At 39.0% G+C, this 17,472-nt stretch overlaps 1 gene segment (V, D, J or C); it reads left to right on the top strand.

The window, feature by feature from the left end:
• The first annotated feature begins 15,759 nt into the window (after window positions 1-15,759).
• On the top strand, window positions 15,760-16,238 carry LOC118575308. The segment is given in 2 exon segments: window positions 15,760-15,826; window positions 15,910-16,238. Coding segments are annotated over 2 exon segments (375 nt in total).
• Window positions 16,239-17,472: the final 1,234 nt, after the last annotated feature.

The raw sequence follows: 17,472 nt of genomic DNA, 5'->3' as shown, positions 1-17,472 counted from the left end.
TGGGTAGTGTCAGTAAGCATCCCTGCTGACCCATCTCTGTACCTGCTTCTCGGGCTATGCACAATTATATTGTGTTTTTCCTCTTTCACTATTCTACATCAACAACTATTTGTTAATGGTTTGGATGAGGAACCACAGATCAAAAGTTATTGTAATATTAACAACTTGAAGGAAAAGGAACCCATGTGTTCTGAAAGTCTTATTGCCCATTGTACCCTAAGGGTTCAGTGCCTCGTTTCATACTCAGGTTCAGGGTTTGTTCTTTCTTTCCAGTGTTGTTACAACTTTGTGTTAAGATCATATTTCATGGTATGGACACATTTTTTTATATAAAAAAATTCTTTCCTTTTGTATACCAACCTCTTTACCCACTCTTTCCCCTTTTCCCACTCCCCCACCTCTACCTATCCCACATTCATCCCCTCCTCGTAGAGGGTAAGGCATCTCTTAGGTAGTCAACACAGGCTGGCATACTAAATTGAGGCTAGACATAGCCTCTCCCCACTGCATTGAGGCTGAGTAAGGTATCACACTATAGGGGAAGGGCTCTAAAAGGCCAGTTCCTGTGCTCAACTTAAGTCCTTGTCCTATTGCCATTGGACCACAAACACATCATGCCATGCAACTTTCACCCACATTCAGAGGGCCTAGTGGGGTCCCATGCAGGCTTCCCAGTTGTCAGTCCAGAGTCCATGAGCTCCCACTAGCTTGGGTCATCTATCACTGTGGTTTTTCCCATCACGTTCCTGACACAGCTTTCCTGGAAACAACCTAGATGGCATTCAACTAAAGAATGGATAAAGAAACGTGGTACATTTACAAAATGGAGTATTATGTCATGGTAAAAAAAAACAATGTCATCATGAAATTTGTAGGCAAATGGATGGAACTAGAAAAATTTATTCTGAGTGAGGTAACCCAGACTCAGAAATACAAACACGGCATGTACTGACTCATAAGTGAATATTAGACACAAAGCAAAGGACAACCAGGCTACAATCCACAATCCCACATAAGAAGCTAGGTAAAGTGGAGGATAGTAAGAGGAACACACATAGATTGCCCCAGGAAGAGGAAAGGGTTAAGATCTCCTGGGTAAACTGGGAGTGGAGAATAGAGGGGAGGGGATTGGAGGTGGAAACATGAGGGCTTAAGATGGCTAAGTTGGGGGAGAGACTGGAAGGGAGAGCAATGAAAAAGCTATCTTGACAGAAAGTATCATTAAGGGGATAGTGAGAAATCTGCAGCTAAGGAAACCCTCAGGAACTCACAAGATTGTCCCCTGCTAAGATTCACAGCAATGGTGGAGATGGTGCTTTAACTAGCCTTCCCCTGCACTGAGACTGGTGTCTACTCTAATTGTCATCATAGTACCTACATTTAGTGTCTGATGGAAGCAGATGCAGAGACCTACAGCCAAGCACTTGGACACACCTGATGTCATCATCTTTCAAACATTTTAAAATATGAAGATGATTTAATTGCGAAAAGAATTCATTTTTTTTCTCATGTAGCTTTCCTTAATGAAATCAGTTCACTTACAGTTCTTTCCCTACATTCAGCCAGGTTAACTCCAATGTCTGTATATGTGAAACAAACTTATGGAAATCAATTTCTAGAACATCAGTAGTAGACAGAACAAAGAAGAAAACAGTGTGCTTACACTTCTCTGAAGACTGTGAAGAGAATCCCCAGGGCTTGTGGGGTTTGACTTCCTGCCTCCTCTACCCTTCTCTGCCCTCCTTCAGGAAGCTCAGCAATGGAGGGAATTGAGACAACTAACCACGTCGCTGCCTACAGTTTATGATTTTAAAGTTGTCAGAAATAGAGGGTAGTATGCAGGTGAAGACATGACTATTGAATAAACAGAAATTACAATCATGTGAGGCAGGATTAGACAGATTAGTAAAGTCAATAAAACTGCAGTTTTCTATGCAGTTATGCAGTTTATGACTGCCAGACTAGAGATAGGAAATATTCTCACACTAGACAAGAAGTCTACAATCTCTGTACCTTTTTGTGATGAAGGAAATATGTAGACAGGACTCACATAGGAAGCCTCCCTGTTGTTAGGTACAGGGCATCAAGAGGGTTGGAGAGACATCAAATCTTTGAGTCCTTTTTGTGTCCTCCTTGAAAAGAAAAAACAGGGTAATAAATCATGGATGAAAGAACAGAGTAAGGACCTTCCATGTTAGAATTAGGATCTCTCAAAAAAAAAATACAGCACTCAGCAAAACTCTTCACTTCTGAGGCCACTGGTCTTAATGTAAGCTACTCTGTATTAGGAACAGAGGTGAACTCCCCTGAGGGCTCCTGTGTACCCCACTGCTGACTGGCCTCTCCTGAGACCTAAAACTTAACCTCTTCAGCAGAGTCAGTACCTGGTGAGGGAATGTAAATCTCTCTTGGCTCCACCCAGGCATAGGTTAAAAAACCAAAGCTGGGCCTGGGTACTCACTGGTGTGCAGCCATGGCCAGGCTTGCTTCTTCATTCCTGCTGCTGATTGTCCCTGCATGTGAGTGCCAAGACTTCCTAAAGAATGAACTTACATATGCTCAACCTGTTCCAACCTTACCATACTCTGCTTTCTTTCCCCCACAGAGGTCCTGTCCCAGGTTACCCTGAGGGAGTCTGGCCCTGGGCTGTTGCAGCCCTCTCAGCCCCTCAGTCTGACCTCTGGGATTTCACTGAGCACTTACAATGTAGGTGTGGGCTGGTTCCGTCACCCACAGGTAAGGGTCTGGATTGGCTGGCAGACAATGGTGGACTAACAATAAGTACTACAACCCATCCCTAAAGAGCTGGCTTACCATCTCCAAGAACAACACCAACAGCCAAGTATTCCTCATGATTACTAGTGTGGACACTGCAGATACTGCCACATACTACTGTGCTCAGGCTCCACACAGATACAACCTTGGTTGATAGCTGTACTATATTTCAACGTTGTTCTCTGCTCTGTTCCATCCTAATACAGCACAGAATGATGGTGGGTGGATATGGTGGGTGGGTATACCTTTTCCTTCTAGCCTCTGGGGTTTCCTCTTGACTTTGAGCTTCAGAACTTTGGCTCCCTGTCTTAGCTGTTTTATGACTTTTTTCAGAGGTTAAGAAATATGTGTCTGTCTGTGTTTGGTTTAATAAAGATGAAGAGTGTCTGGTGCCTAAGCCAGGTGGTTCAGACATGCGTTTCTACTCAGTCTTTGGCCTCAAATCCCCACAGCAGTAGATTATAAATTATTCTAATGTTCACTTCCAGTCAACAGTAGGTATGAGGAAGATGGACATTAGAGGATCAGCATTCATAAATTGAGTCTTTGAACATAGGAGTCCCATGGACCCTCTTCCAAATATCTCAGGATATTGCCAATGCTATTGGTTGCTCCCCTCAATGTGATGATAAGGGCATATTACTGAAGACAACACTATCAATCTCAGTGAACATGGAGAAGTAGAACTGGTGTCTAACAAGAAGCTTTCTTCTGCTGACTGACCTTCAGAGTCCTGGAAGGATCTTTGCATGTATTAGAGGAGAAAGGGAATAATCAACCTAGCCACAAACCCTGTGACTTACAATGATGACCAGCTTATGAGACAGGCTGGTTTAATAGTGGCACACATGTTGTGTTATAACTGACCACTCTGTGATTGGATGTAAGGCCCACTCCCTGAGATGGAACCCATGCCCGACCCTGCTCGGATGGCCAGCAGTCTGAGACTGGATAGGTCATGGCCTTAGAGGAAAATATAATACTACTCTTCTGAAAAAAAAAACAAATTTAGCAATGAAATGATTCCTAATGACATTCCCATATATACACATAAAATTATTGCCAAATCAGCCATCATCAGAGCAACTTCTTGCAGTTGATGGATGACTTCACAGAAACTGTCCTCCAGACACAGTAGGATTGATGCACATATGAACTCACAGAGACTGTGGAAGCAAGCATAGGGCTTAGCTTCAAACCAGATGGGTCCCAGTGCTAAGTGCAAGCAGTGGATATGGGCTTTCGCTCCTAACCAAGAAGCTACCTGTTAATTATACCCACTTGCAAAGGACAAGTCAGTATTTTTCAGTGAAGTCTCAATTGCGTTAATAACCACACTTAGGGTAAGACCCATGTCCATGAATTCGACAAAACAAAACTATCACAATGGCATTTTGTAGTGTTTTTGTCTTTACAGATATGTTTAGATTTTTTTCATCTTATTAGTATTTTTTCTATATTTTAGATTTTGTGTTCTTGTGATTGTGGGGTGTGTGTGTGTGTGTGCCAGAAATGAACACCGGATCATTTCTATGGATTACTTCCCTTCCCTAAGCTAGTGAGAAGAGCTAACTCTGTAAGATTGCCAATAAGAATCAAATAGTACAGCAGGCACAAAACTAATGAACTTTACACTCCACTCATTTGGTGAGTGATTTGGAGCTAGTTTTCATTTTCCTTGAGTTCTATCCTGGGGAGAAGGATGTTTGTCCAAAGAATTCAGCAGTGTTGACCTTGCAGCCAGAAGAGGGGATTTCTGAGTTCATGTGTGTGCGTGTGTGTGTGTGTGTGTGTGTGTGTGTGTGAGAGAGAGAGAGAGAGAGAGAGAGAGAGAGAGAGAGAGCTCATGCATGTATGTGCATGCACACATGCATGCCCATGTGTATGTAATTTTGCTTTGTTTTGTTTTGCTTTGCTTTTAAGAAAGGGCTTCTCTGTATAACAGTCCTAGCTGTCCTGGAATTTCTCTGTAGGCCAGGCTGGCCTTGTCCTAACGGAGATCTGCCTTTCTCTGCCTGCCCTGAGTGCTGGGATTAAAGGCACACACCACCACCGCCCAGCTCAGGTGTATATAATTTAATAGCAGAGGACCTGCCTGGTGGTTTTGAACTCAAGAGTCTGACATGAAGGCAAATGATAATACTTGGAATGAGGGAAGCACATTGTAAACCACTCAGCCATGCTACCGTGGGACTCCTAGTAAGCATACATTTCTTAAATGTAATTTCCCAGCAAATGTTTCATACAACTCACGGTTGTGGGTGACTTCTGTTATATCCTTGCTTCCGTAGCTTCTCCCAAACCACTAGCAACACCAGGTCCGCTCTGTAGTTTGTATACATTTGAGTACATACACACACACACACACACACACACACACACACACAGAGAGAGAGAGAGAGAGAGAGAGAGAGAGAGAGTTGTTTTTGCTTCTTTTGTTAAGAGCAAGAGAAGGACAGTCTGTAGTATTCATTTTGTAGGGAGGTGCAGAGTTTCAGGGAGGTGTTGAGAGAGGCAAAAAGTATAATGCTTAAAAACAAATATTTTTCAATAAAGCAAATTTAAACAAAACTTCACTGGACTCTCCCAACATACACTTGTGTATTGATTGTTATTCAAGAAATTGGAGTATTGTGGAAAGAGAAAATGTGTTTATGTTTCTGCCATGTATGTGTGCAACTTGGTTCTAAAATTCCCAACAATTTCTGGTCAGTTGCCTACTGCACTATTGGTCCTGTCTCTTACTATTTGTGTCTTCCTGCACTGACAATAATCAGGTCAGAACCTGTGAATTTTCTAAATGTCACTGCTCAGACTTTTTCTCAGATCATGTGCAGTGTCATCACAGGAAGTGCTCCCTTCCAGACATACTCAAGCATACACACAGTCAGACAGTTCTCTGTTACTAACAACAAAGGTGATAATTCGGTTCCCATCAGCTCATTGCTCCTTGTCCCACATGACATCACCAAGGCAGTCTTCACCTATTGCTGTAATTCAGGTGTCATTTGCAATGCAGATCACTGACTCATATTCTCCCTATGTCTGGTCCATTTTCTTAAAGCAGAGTTGTCACTAATTATCCATTCTCAGAAGTATAGGACAATTCACCACTAAGTTCAAATGATTTCAACCTCTAATAGTCACTGAGATCCTGATCAAATTTCATGTTTCAGTTGTTTAAGTCAACAATATCACTCTTCTGCCACAGAATAAGTCTTTGTATTGAGTCTCTGATACAATGTCCATTGAGTGATATACCTAGAGCAGAAGTGTATTAGCTCTGCAGGCAAACATAGAGCCTTCTCTGTGACTATAGCAGAACTTCAGTGGGATTCCTTACAAGGATAGTGTTTAAGATTCAGAGGACACCAAGAGAAAGGCAGGAACAAGCTGCTAGCCTTCCAGAATCCTAAAAATCTAAAATTTCCCTTTCTTTTCCTGAGGTATAATGCAGGCTTACTCAGATTTGACCAACTTAACTTTTATCCTATGCATTTCCTCACTCTGGGGCTATTCTCACATGTTCCACTTCTCTTTGTTCAAGTGTAAAAGCAATTTCTGATTAGTGTGGTCTGTGTTTACATAGATTGTTTAATTTGCATGTCCTGGACTCACCTGAGAAATGATTCTTGGGCATATCTTTGAAGGGTTATTTAGATTATCTTTGGCTCTGGGCATTCCTGTAAGAGAAGTTCTAGAGTAGATTAATTTAATTAGGAAGCCCCACCCTAAGTGTTAACAACACTATTCCTATGGGATTGTGACCTGTTCCAAACACAAATATAACAAGAACCTACAGCACACATATTAGTGTCTTTCTGCTTTTAGAATGTTGATGCAATGTTTTTGGATAATGTTATCAATTTGGGTAAAGTAGGCTGTCTCCAATACAGGGATGTTAACAGTTGTCAAGACAGAATCAAAGACAATGTTAATTGGAAAGGAATAATGCTCTTGTCCTATATGAGTGTATATAATTCATTCATTTGGAATAAGGAATAATTAGTATGAAGAACAGCTTTATCAGCTCCCAAGTATGGAGCCTTTCGATCTTTTGTTCCATCTGTGAAATATTTCATGTGTTAATATTAGGGGAAGTTTAGAAGGGAGACTCCATTGAGTACATTTCAAACATGTAAACAATTTTCTAGGGGATAATGACAATCAAGTTTACTAAGATAATCTAAAAGTGAAATTTGACATTGAATAATTTTTCCTTAAAAGAATTTTACTTTTCATTATAATGTATTAATTGTTTAAAATAATAAGTTTCATTATGATATTTTCATATATATATATATATATATATATATAAATATTCCAAAGATATTTTAGCAGGCCAGCTTCTTGATGTTTTTTCAATATTCTGGGGAGGCATGCTAATTGTTAAGAGTATGATATTATGTACATTGTCTAGAAGCAATTTCATAATTTATGCACAAATACCTATGAGTCTAAAGAACACAGGAGAAAAATCATTCTTCATAGTCGCTTGTTTTATTTAAGTTATCAAATGGAACAATGTTGTAAGATGATTCAGAAACTCCTTTTTAAGTTGCCATGATCATAACAACAACTAAATCTTCTTTATGAAATATCCTGAGCAAATAATCACAGTACCTTAGTCTTGTTTCTACCCATATGATTCTGTGTATACCAGGAGAGTTCTGTCTCCCTAGATTGTTCTGTGTATATCCAGATGGTTTTGTGTATACCTTGATGGTTCTGTGAATACCCTTAATCAGAGAAACCTGTTCTAATAACTTGGAAAATTAAATCATTAATATGAATGTTCTAGAGAAAAAAAGGAATGTTCTCATATTCACAAGTAGTGTACAGTTAAGGAAAAAGATTACTACATATTATCCACCAAAAAAACTCATATTTGAAGAGTGAGAATATCATGGAATTGCTAATTAGGATGTTAAAAATTATTATCTCAACTCTGTTTTGTTTCAATGTACTACAAATGATCTATGTTTTAAATTAGAAAATTTGGTCAAATCATTTGTTTTAATTACCTCAAATTATGAAGATCTCTAGTAGATTAACATTTAAAACATCATGACATGGAAAATTAGAATACAATGACTGGCCATCAGATATTATCGTCATTCAATCCCAAAGAACTTTGATACATCGCTGAGACATATCTGGACCCATACACACAAACTGTCTTATTTTACAGAACTTGAATTTGATCTGCAAATATTTCAATACCTGTAATATAGTATAGTACATCAATTATATTATATTAATTATATTATATATTTATATAATTTTAAACAATGATCTGCTCCTGCTTATACAATGAAAGTGTAATTGTGTCATTCATTTGAGTTCAGATCTTTTCCCATAAGGAAGAATGTTCACCTAGAAAGACCTTTATCAAATGTTGACTTTATAATTTTTTGTGAAAGTTTGACAAGTCTGAGAGGATGAGAGTCAGGGTCAAGGCTGTGACTGGAAATTAAGAAGCAGGATGGATGCAAGAATCATTCTAATTCACCCCTTTGCATTGCTCTCAGGTAAAGCCTCAGCCTACTATCTCTAGATGAGACTCTTTATATGTACTATTGATATATTTATCTGTTTCCTTTTGCATAAAAACATCAGAGACAGTGTACTTACTAAAAGATAGAGGCCTATGTATCTCCAAGATTTTGACGTTCAAGGGACCATGGCAGTGTTGGATCTGTTGAAGGCATCATGGTTCATGGTGACCCACCACAAGCATGTATATAATGGAGTGCTAATTTGTGGGAGTGAAGGGGAGGCGTCAAGCTTACTCTGGGAAACATGTCGGTCCTGAGACCTAACCAGGATCCCACTAGAAATGCACCAGTTCTTTCTGAAGACAGCATGTTCCTCCAAACCACTGCAGTTCTCTGGGCATCACAGTAACTCTCATTGCTACCACTGGAGGACCAAACTTCCCATAGCATTCCTTCAACGAAACTTGGAGTTAAGGTCGAACCACATGCAGTTCATGGCTTTGTGTATTTGATGTCAAGATTGTTGTCCATCATATGATGCAAAAGTTTTTATTCTTTCATGATAGCTTCAATGTCTTGTTGAGTATGTTAAAGTGGAAAGTCTTGTTTGAGACTCCAGACAAACCTCTTCCGGGTGTGATCTCATCTAAAATAATAGTTTATAAAACCAAGATTCATAAATTCTTTTTGTACTTTTTGACCTCAATTATTTGGTTGTAGAGAAGTTCTAAAATTTTGAAATAGAAATATCACATTCCATTTTCAAATTCCTCAAGTTTCTCTGTTATAACTTGTGGAAATGTGACAGATATCTCTTCCTCAGTATGTGAGATATTGGGGTCAGTTATTCAAGGGATCATCATTTTTAAAAGGCAATACCTATGCTGACAGTGATGTCATCACTTATGTGAACATTCAGCATGCAATTCAATTGCCAATTATCATTAAGATTCTTCTAATGTAGTGGAAGTTTTCAAATGCATTTAAAATACACCAGTGGTGAATGAGAGTTCTTATGGATGTGATTTAAGTAGGTGTAGCTGGTTATCAGTTTCCACAGCTCCTGGACCCTGCTCCAGGGGCGTCAAACTTGTAAATTTTTCCTCAGATACAGGTTCATACTCCCCAAGGTTCTGCAACAAGGGAAGGATCTACAGGCCCATCTTATTTGTAAATGCTCATCTTTCTCTATGATGACTCCATGGGCAAGTGCCTATTTCAACAATGCTAAGAAGAGACATCATGTTAGCAGAGGCATCTACCATGTACAACGTATGTTGAGCATGGGAACTTTATTTCAACGATTCCTTCTGTTACTGAATACATATGGTAGTCAAAGCACTTAACATAAAGGAACATCACGTCACATACTTGAAACTTTCAACCCATGACCAACTTCAATGGAATGAAATGCATTGGCTTAGTATCGTGGTACTTACATCAAAACAAATGTAACTAACCCGATATGCAGCATATACTTAGGGGTTAACATGTGTGCCTACAAGTCACATGTACACATGCACACGGACAAAAGCATGAGTTATATATACAGTGGTATTGGCTCCTCTAACTCCTAGGAGCTGCTAGTTATTCTACTCCACATTGGTCATAATCTAAGCTTATACAAATACATTCACATCGCTGAAAGTCTTTAGCAGCCATGACCTTCCCTGAATAAGAATAGCCTGAGTTTGGGGATGTTAGATCCAGAGAGAGAAGAGCTACCTGAAGACACAGCCAGCTTCTTTCACCCAGAAAGTTCCATGGCAAAGGGAACAACCCATCCTTTTAAATTTGCATAAAAACATCAAATCCACCAACAGTACAAATACTGAATTAGGAAACCATTTGAATCAGTTCAAGTTTTCTTAAATTTTGGTTCCTTCACTAAGGTGAAAATATTTTATGGAAGTGTGAACTGATCTGTATTTTTCACATTGATATTCTCCCTCTTCCCATCATTGTGAATGTTCTGTCCTGAGTACAGCTGCAGGAGTTGGGAAATTGCCTGGTGGACTACTGGTAGACTCCGTCCTTTTGCTGTCTCTTAACTCATTTTATCATCAGTGGTCACTGCTATAGCTGGATCCAACACCCTAGAGTTGGATCAGAATCCTGAGTTTTATGGAGACATTGAAAACAATTGAAGCACAGTTCATCACTCACCCTTGAAATATTTACTGAAGATGACCAGGTAGACAATGAAGAAAAGAAACAAGCATCATTGTGACTGGACTGTTTGTCAGACCATTGATAAATTTATAGAAGCCACTTCTCAGGACCAGCAGTGGGCACTGTAGATCAACCTAGCCCTAAGAAATAAAAGGCATCTGAAGCCTGATAGGAAAGTTGTACACTAAGGGGATTCCAACAGCCTCTGTGTTCTTCATTGCCAGCATCATTACATCCAGATACCATGGTGTGGTTGACCTGTGAGAATCTTCATGTTACTACACTGGAGAGTTTCCATTTTTGTTGACTCCTGTATCTCACTGTCTCAGGAATTCTTATGTGGAGAGGTGACATGCTACATCTGAGATAAAGACACATTGTAGTCACCTAATTCAGGGACTGTGGCCCAGGTATCACCTGATGAAGCTGTAAGTGACCCTGTCATCTCCTATAGTTACTGGAATATCAGTGGGTACTGCTGAGACTGGATCCAGCTGCACCTAGGGAAGACTATGGCATTCAAAAGGACATTACGAATAATACAGGCACAACTTAAAACCAATCTCTGACACATCCGGTCACTAACTCCAGAAAAACAAGAGGCCTTTATATTTTCACCTGACCTATGTGAACACAGATGATTCAGGGATTTGTTACTGTTCAAGAGAGGTAGTGAACTTCAGTGTAAGCCAAGATAAATCTACCTGCAGGGGAGGTTATGACCTACAGGTAGCACAATGGAGCCAATAATCCACAGGACAGAAATGAGATGAGGAGTGAAGGGGACTCCATAGCCTCTGTGGACTCCTTTTCAAAACCTCTTAGGTGAACTACAGCTGCTGTTGTTTATATTTAAAATTTCCATGTTCAAACACAGGAAAAGATTATTAAGTATTTCAGAGACTTATATGTTAGTGTTTATTTTCTTCAGTTATATTTATTTATTTGAGAAACTTGCACTTAATTCAATAAATTCTAATCATGATTTCCCTGATGTATCTCCTTCCTGATCTTTCCTCTCTCACCACATATTCAACTCCACACTCTTTCTTTCTCTATAGAAAGCAAATAGGCAAAGAAAAGAGAATTTTTTATATTACAAGAAACACACACACACACACACACACACACACACACACATGCATAGACACACACAGGAAATAAATATAAGTACAAGATCAGAAAACATGGTATAAGCAAAAGAACATTAAGACCAAGACTTAACCAATGCAGGCTCTGTGCATGATGTTACAGACCGTGATTTCATATGTGCATCATTCCTACTGTGTCTGGAAGACACTGTTTTCATGGAGTCATCTACTCATCTGGCTCTCACAACCTATTAAGTTCTTAAATTCCCAAAATAAGGCCTATCGATGCAATTATTATGTGCAACCAAGAACAATGGTATCACAGCACACTGTTCAGCATGTTTGGGGCCTCTCTATTAACTCATAGGGAGATACCATGTACCCAGAACTGAGAAGTTCAATCTCTTGTTTCTCTCGGAAGAAACACTGTTCATCCATTCAGGTACCCCTGTTCAAGGATTCACAAGTTAAAATAAAATGCGAAGCTTATCCATGTGCTTTCTATTCAGCTCTCAGTAAGCAGATATCTCACATAACCATAGAACATAATCAGAACCAGAACACTGAGACCCAGAGAACATAGTCAGAACCAGACAACTGAGACAATAATAATAACTAAACTACAAGTCTTATGTAGACATCTCTAGTTTTTCATGGACTTTTATTAGTTTTATTGTTTTTGATAAAAATACTGTAGCAGCAAATCCATAAAAACAAACAATACTCTGAGGACAAAATTGTTCCATCAACAAAAAGGATATGTCAAATATAAAACTAGACAACTATGAACTGTTCAGTATTTCCAGATTTTTACTATAGAAATAAATTTACAATATATGTTTTCGATTGTGTACATTGCTTTTCTTTCCTCCTAGTAACTCAGCCCTTCTTTTTGTCCTGACACATAGATACTACATAGTGCATAATTATATTTTTATTTACATTGCAAAATCCTAGATTTCAATACCTTTTTCTAATATTTGTTAAATTTTGTTATCCAGACCCCAAGCCATCAAGTCTATTTCCCAACACCACTTTATTTTTGAAATTGTGTGTCTCCACTAGCTGTCCTGCCATTTTCATTTTATATTTATTTCATGGTATCAAATCCCTTAATATCTCAAACCCTAATGGACCTTTTAGTCTAGCCTCTCTGCTTTTAGAAATTAAACATTCTAATCTTAGAACTACATATGAGATAGCACATGAAGCATTTATCTTTTTGTGTTTGGGTGATCTCATTCTGCATATTTTTTCTAACTCCATCCTCTTACCTGTAGGTTCCATTTTTACAGTTTTATCATTGAGTAGTATTCCATGCTCTACATTTCTCGCATTTTCTTTATCTATGTGTTTGTTTTTGGACATCTATGTTGATTCCATTTTCTCAGCTGTTGTGAAAACAGCAGCAATGAACATGGATGTGCAAGTGTCTCTGTAATAATATGTAGAATGATTTGAGTATAAGCTTGGGAGGGATATAGCTGGGACATATCACAGTACTATTTCTTATTTTTTTAAGAAATCTCCAAAATAATTTCCAAAGAAACTACACTGGTTTACACTCCCACCAACAGTGAATAAAGGTTACCCTCCCTCCATATCCTTGCCTGTATTTGTTTTCTTGATAATGATTACTCTAATTGGGGTAAAAATCAAAACTTAAAGTTGTTTTGATCTGCACTTCCTTGATAGATATGGACTTTAGTTTGAGGATGTGGAGAAACAAATCTTGAAGTGAACAGAAATTTTCCTCTGGTGGGTGGATTTCCTAGCACAAGAAGGTGCTATGCAGCCTGTGGTGAGAGAAAAAGCATCAATGCTCTTACACACTACCGTGCCTTGCCATCTACAATACCATCCTTCCAGGCAGGATGTACGTGCTGGAGGATGTCTTTCAGTATGTTGTGAACGTATGTTGTTTCTTATGTTTAATAAATAAGCTGCTTTGGTCTATTGCAAAGCAGCTTAGAGGCAGACAGGAAATTCATGGAGAGAAACAGGAAAAAGAAAGTTAGAATCTGGAGAGATGCCAGCTTGCCACCCATGGAGCAACATGCCAGAAGACTGGTAAAGCCATGGAACATGTGGCAAAACATAGATTAATAGAAATGGGTTAATTTGAGTTATAATAGCTAGCTAGTAAGAGGCCTACCGTTGGTCATTCAGTTTGTAAATAATATTAAGCTTCTGAGTAGTTATTTTATAAGCAACTGCAGGACTACAGGGCTAGGATAGACCAGAGAAAACCTTCTGGCTGCATGTACTCACTAGTGCCTGACAGTTGTGTGGTGACCAACTGCTTTCTAATTGTATTTGTGGCCTGTTCCAAAGGAAAGACTTCATCCCATATAAACATGCTCAAAATCCCATGGCTAAGGATGACATAACCCTAGTTGTATTGCTAATGGTCTTATTGTCAGCCTTATAAGTACGTGTGTTTATAGCCAATTGATTAGTGCTGCTATCAGCCATGAACACACAAGTTTCTGTGTGATGTGTTATGACCAGTGCAGACATTCATGACTGGTCAAAGGGCTGAGAATCAATCGTTGAGTACTCGGCCACAGATGAGATGTCTACATCAACCTCTCACCCAAAGCTCAAGGACCATCACAGAATGGGGAAATGAAAAGAAATATAAGGTTAAGAGAGTGAGATTAAAAGACAAAATTATATCTACAGTGAGTGACATTTTCTCTTTGTACAAATGAATTCTTAGCAGCTGTAATTACTTGCACAAGAACAGCAAAAAAATCAAACCAGTCATAATTGCAACATGAAAGCCTGGGAAAAGGCTAAGCAGTTAAAAGTGCCTCTTGGCAAACCTAACAATTATTGGTTTGATTTCTAAGAGCCCCATCTTAGGGGGAAAGAACTGAACTCCTTAAGTTGCCTTCTGTTTCACACAGGCCTGGGCACATGTGTGTCTTACCCCCACTACTAAACAAAATGTATTTTTAAAGAGAGCAGCACAAGTAGGGGAGGGGCTCCTCATGGACCATTCCAAACTGAGGAGCTGTTGGGATGGGAAGACTGCTTAGGAAGTTAGAATCACTTTTTTTTAGGAGTGTGGCCACTTGGAGGTTATTCATGAGCTAGTGGATAACCTCCACCATAGCCATATGGATAGCATTTATTAAATTTAGTGAGTTACTCATTAGTATACCAAAATACGCTTTTTAGGAGAGACACTTGTTGCTTTGGGAGGTCATAAAGGGAGGAAGATTGCATATGATCAAAATATATTTCATTCATGAAGCAAAATTGCAAGGAATGAACAGAAACAGTATTCTGAAATCACAATATTTCCTATGTTTAGAACTTTCAAACATATGTATAATGTACACTGTACTTATTTATCCTGTAATCTCAACCTATCATTTTCTTACTTCTACTGTTCCCATTTGCCACTTATTCCACCAGATAATTTGAGTTGTATGATATTATATATGTACATACATAAATGTTTCTAAGTATCCAATATCTAAGGACTACAAATGAGACTCTTATACAATATCTGTTTCTGAGTGGGTCTTATCTTCCTTAATAATGTTATCACTAATTGCATTCACTTTCCTAAAAGTGATGTAAGTTTCTTATACTTTATTGATGAATAAATTATGTTCTATTGTATGTATACCATGTTTTCTTGATGCAACCGCTGGTTGAAAGACATATAGTTTGTTTCTATAATTTATATGTTATAGATAATGCTGCAATAGTATTTGTTTTCAACTGTTTTTGAAACATTTTCACTTTTGGTCTTTTAGCTAAGGTTGTCCAGTATGCAGCCTGCTGGAAAAAACATTTCTAACTGCATGTATCTGAAAGAAGACTGCAAATTCCAAAGATGTAGGGATTTTGAAATCTTTATCACAACTATCATCTGTAAATAAATTTTGTCACCATGAGGAGATGCAGTCTCCAGCTGAAGTTTATTTATGAAATGAGAGCTTAGGTCATAATGTTATATCCCCAAGGACTCAACAGGGCTTGGGGAATTAGTATGGGATGCATTTCCTCAGAGAGTTTTAGGACTTGGACTTTAGAATCCTGCTGCCTGACCCAAGGTCTGCTACATCGTTCTTCTCAAGCTGGACTTGGTCTTTATGTAAGATGTACCCTGCCTCATGAATATGAAAATCATGTGAATCTATTTTGGTAAATACAGGGATGTCCACACCCCAGAACAACATAGATAAGTGTCCTCTCCACAGTCACTGAGTACACAGGACCTCATCATGGAATGGAGCTGGATAATTTACTTCCTAGTGTCAGTAATTACAGGTAAGGGGCTTTCCAGTTCCAAACCTAAAGAAGGAACTGGGACTGAGGTGACAATGACATCCACTCTGCCATTTTCTCCACAGGTGTCCACTCTGAGGTCCAGCTGCAGCAGTCTGGGGCTGAGCTGAGGAAACCTGATTCCTCAGTGAAGTTGTCCTGCAAGGCTTCTGGCTACACCTTTACCAGCTACTATATGCACTGGGTGAAGCAGAGGTCTGGTCAAGGCCTGGAGTGGATCGGATGGATTGATCCCAGTGATGGTGAAACTAAATATGCTCAGAAGTTCCAGGACAAAGCCAAATTGACTGCAGACAAATCCTCCAGCACAGCCTACATGGAGCTCAGCAGCCTGACATCTGAGGACTCTGTGGTCTATTTCTGTGCAAGACACAGTGTTGCAACCACATCCTGAGTGTGTCAGAAACCCTGCAGGAGCAGGAAGCTGCCCTGGAACTGAAATGACAGAGAAGATTTGACTGGAGACTTACACAGAAATAATGACTCTGTGTATCCACTTTTCTGCCTCCTCCACTGTAAATAAAATGATGCTGACAGAGGTCCAGTGACCCCCTCCATTTACATGTTTCTGCTGTAATAAAAACTCTAAAGAAGGGAAAACCGTGGTAATGCATAGTGAAAAACATCATAAAGGGTAATATAAATTTTACCAGTAAAATCTACATAAACAACAACTGACCAAAACAAAACTCCTCCCTTAGTTTTATGTCTTACTTAGCTTGAATGAGTGTTTAATTTCGGATGTTTTGTCCTGCACAACTTCCAGTTTCTCAGTATGTAAGAGATATTCATATCATAAATCACTGCCATATAAGAGTAATTCTTGTAAGTTGACCAAAAGTATTATTAAATTTCTTTGCATTGAACTCATTCATTGGCCTAGTATATACACATGTTAACTAAGAATAGGTTTGAGATTATTTATAATTATCTGGTCTCAAGTTTACTGCCTTTCCAGTCCCAGCATCCCGACCTACATTCACATGCATTTACAGAACATTGTCCTACTCTGATACACCATCATCCTTCATGGTCCACTGGATATCTTGAAGTCACCCTTGTTCTACAGAGTGTTTGCTTTTGAATAACTGGGCTAATAACAAGTTTCATGGAGGCATGTAGTACTTGATAATTTGAAGAGTTTGGTTCAGTAAGAATACTCTAAAAAGCAGACCATTAATTTTGCATGTTCTTGTAGTAGGCATTCTTTCCTCTTGAAATATGAATGCCACACGCTGAATATGAATGAAACCTCATATGCTGAATATCTTGTGGCAGGCATGAATCCCCTTTGCCAATTCTATGTTAGAGAGCATTCAAATTTGTGTTGAATTTAAAATACTGATTGAAATAGTAGTGTCTTCATAAAGTACCTCCTTTATCCTCCAACAGGAGAGTAAGGATTGATCAGAAGGCAAGGGAATCTTCCAATTTTGGCCTTTAAATTGAACAAGACTCCTCAATGTAATGGGAAGGTATCTGTCAAGTGTTGGTATGGCCTTGATTCAAGGAGCTCTCTGTTGCACTCAGCAGAGTCAGTTTGAAGTGCCCAAACACCTTATACTGCCAAGTTACCCACTGGGTAAAGCCACTGTGGAAATCAGTGTGGCTGTTCCACAGGAAGCTGG

This window comes from Onychomys torridus, unplaced genomic scaffold (genome assembly GCF_903995425.1).
Source record: "Onychomys torridus unplaced genomic scaffold, mOncTor1.1, whole genome shotgun sequence".
Classification (NCBI taxonomy): Eukaryota; Metazoa; Chordata; class Mammalia; order Rodentia; family Cricetidae; genus Onychomys; species Onychomys torridus.
Note: the sequence above shows the minus strand (reverse complement) of the source record. Positions and strands in the feature narration are given on the sequence as shown.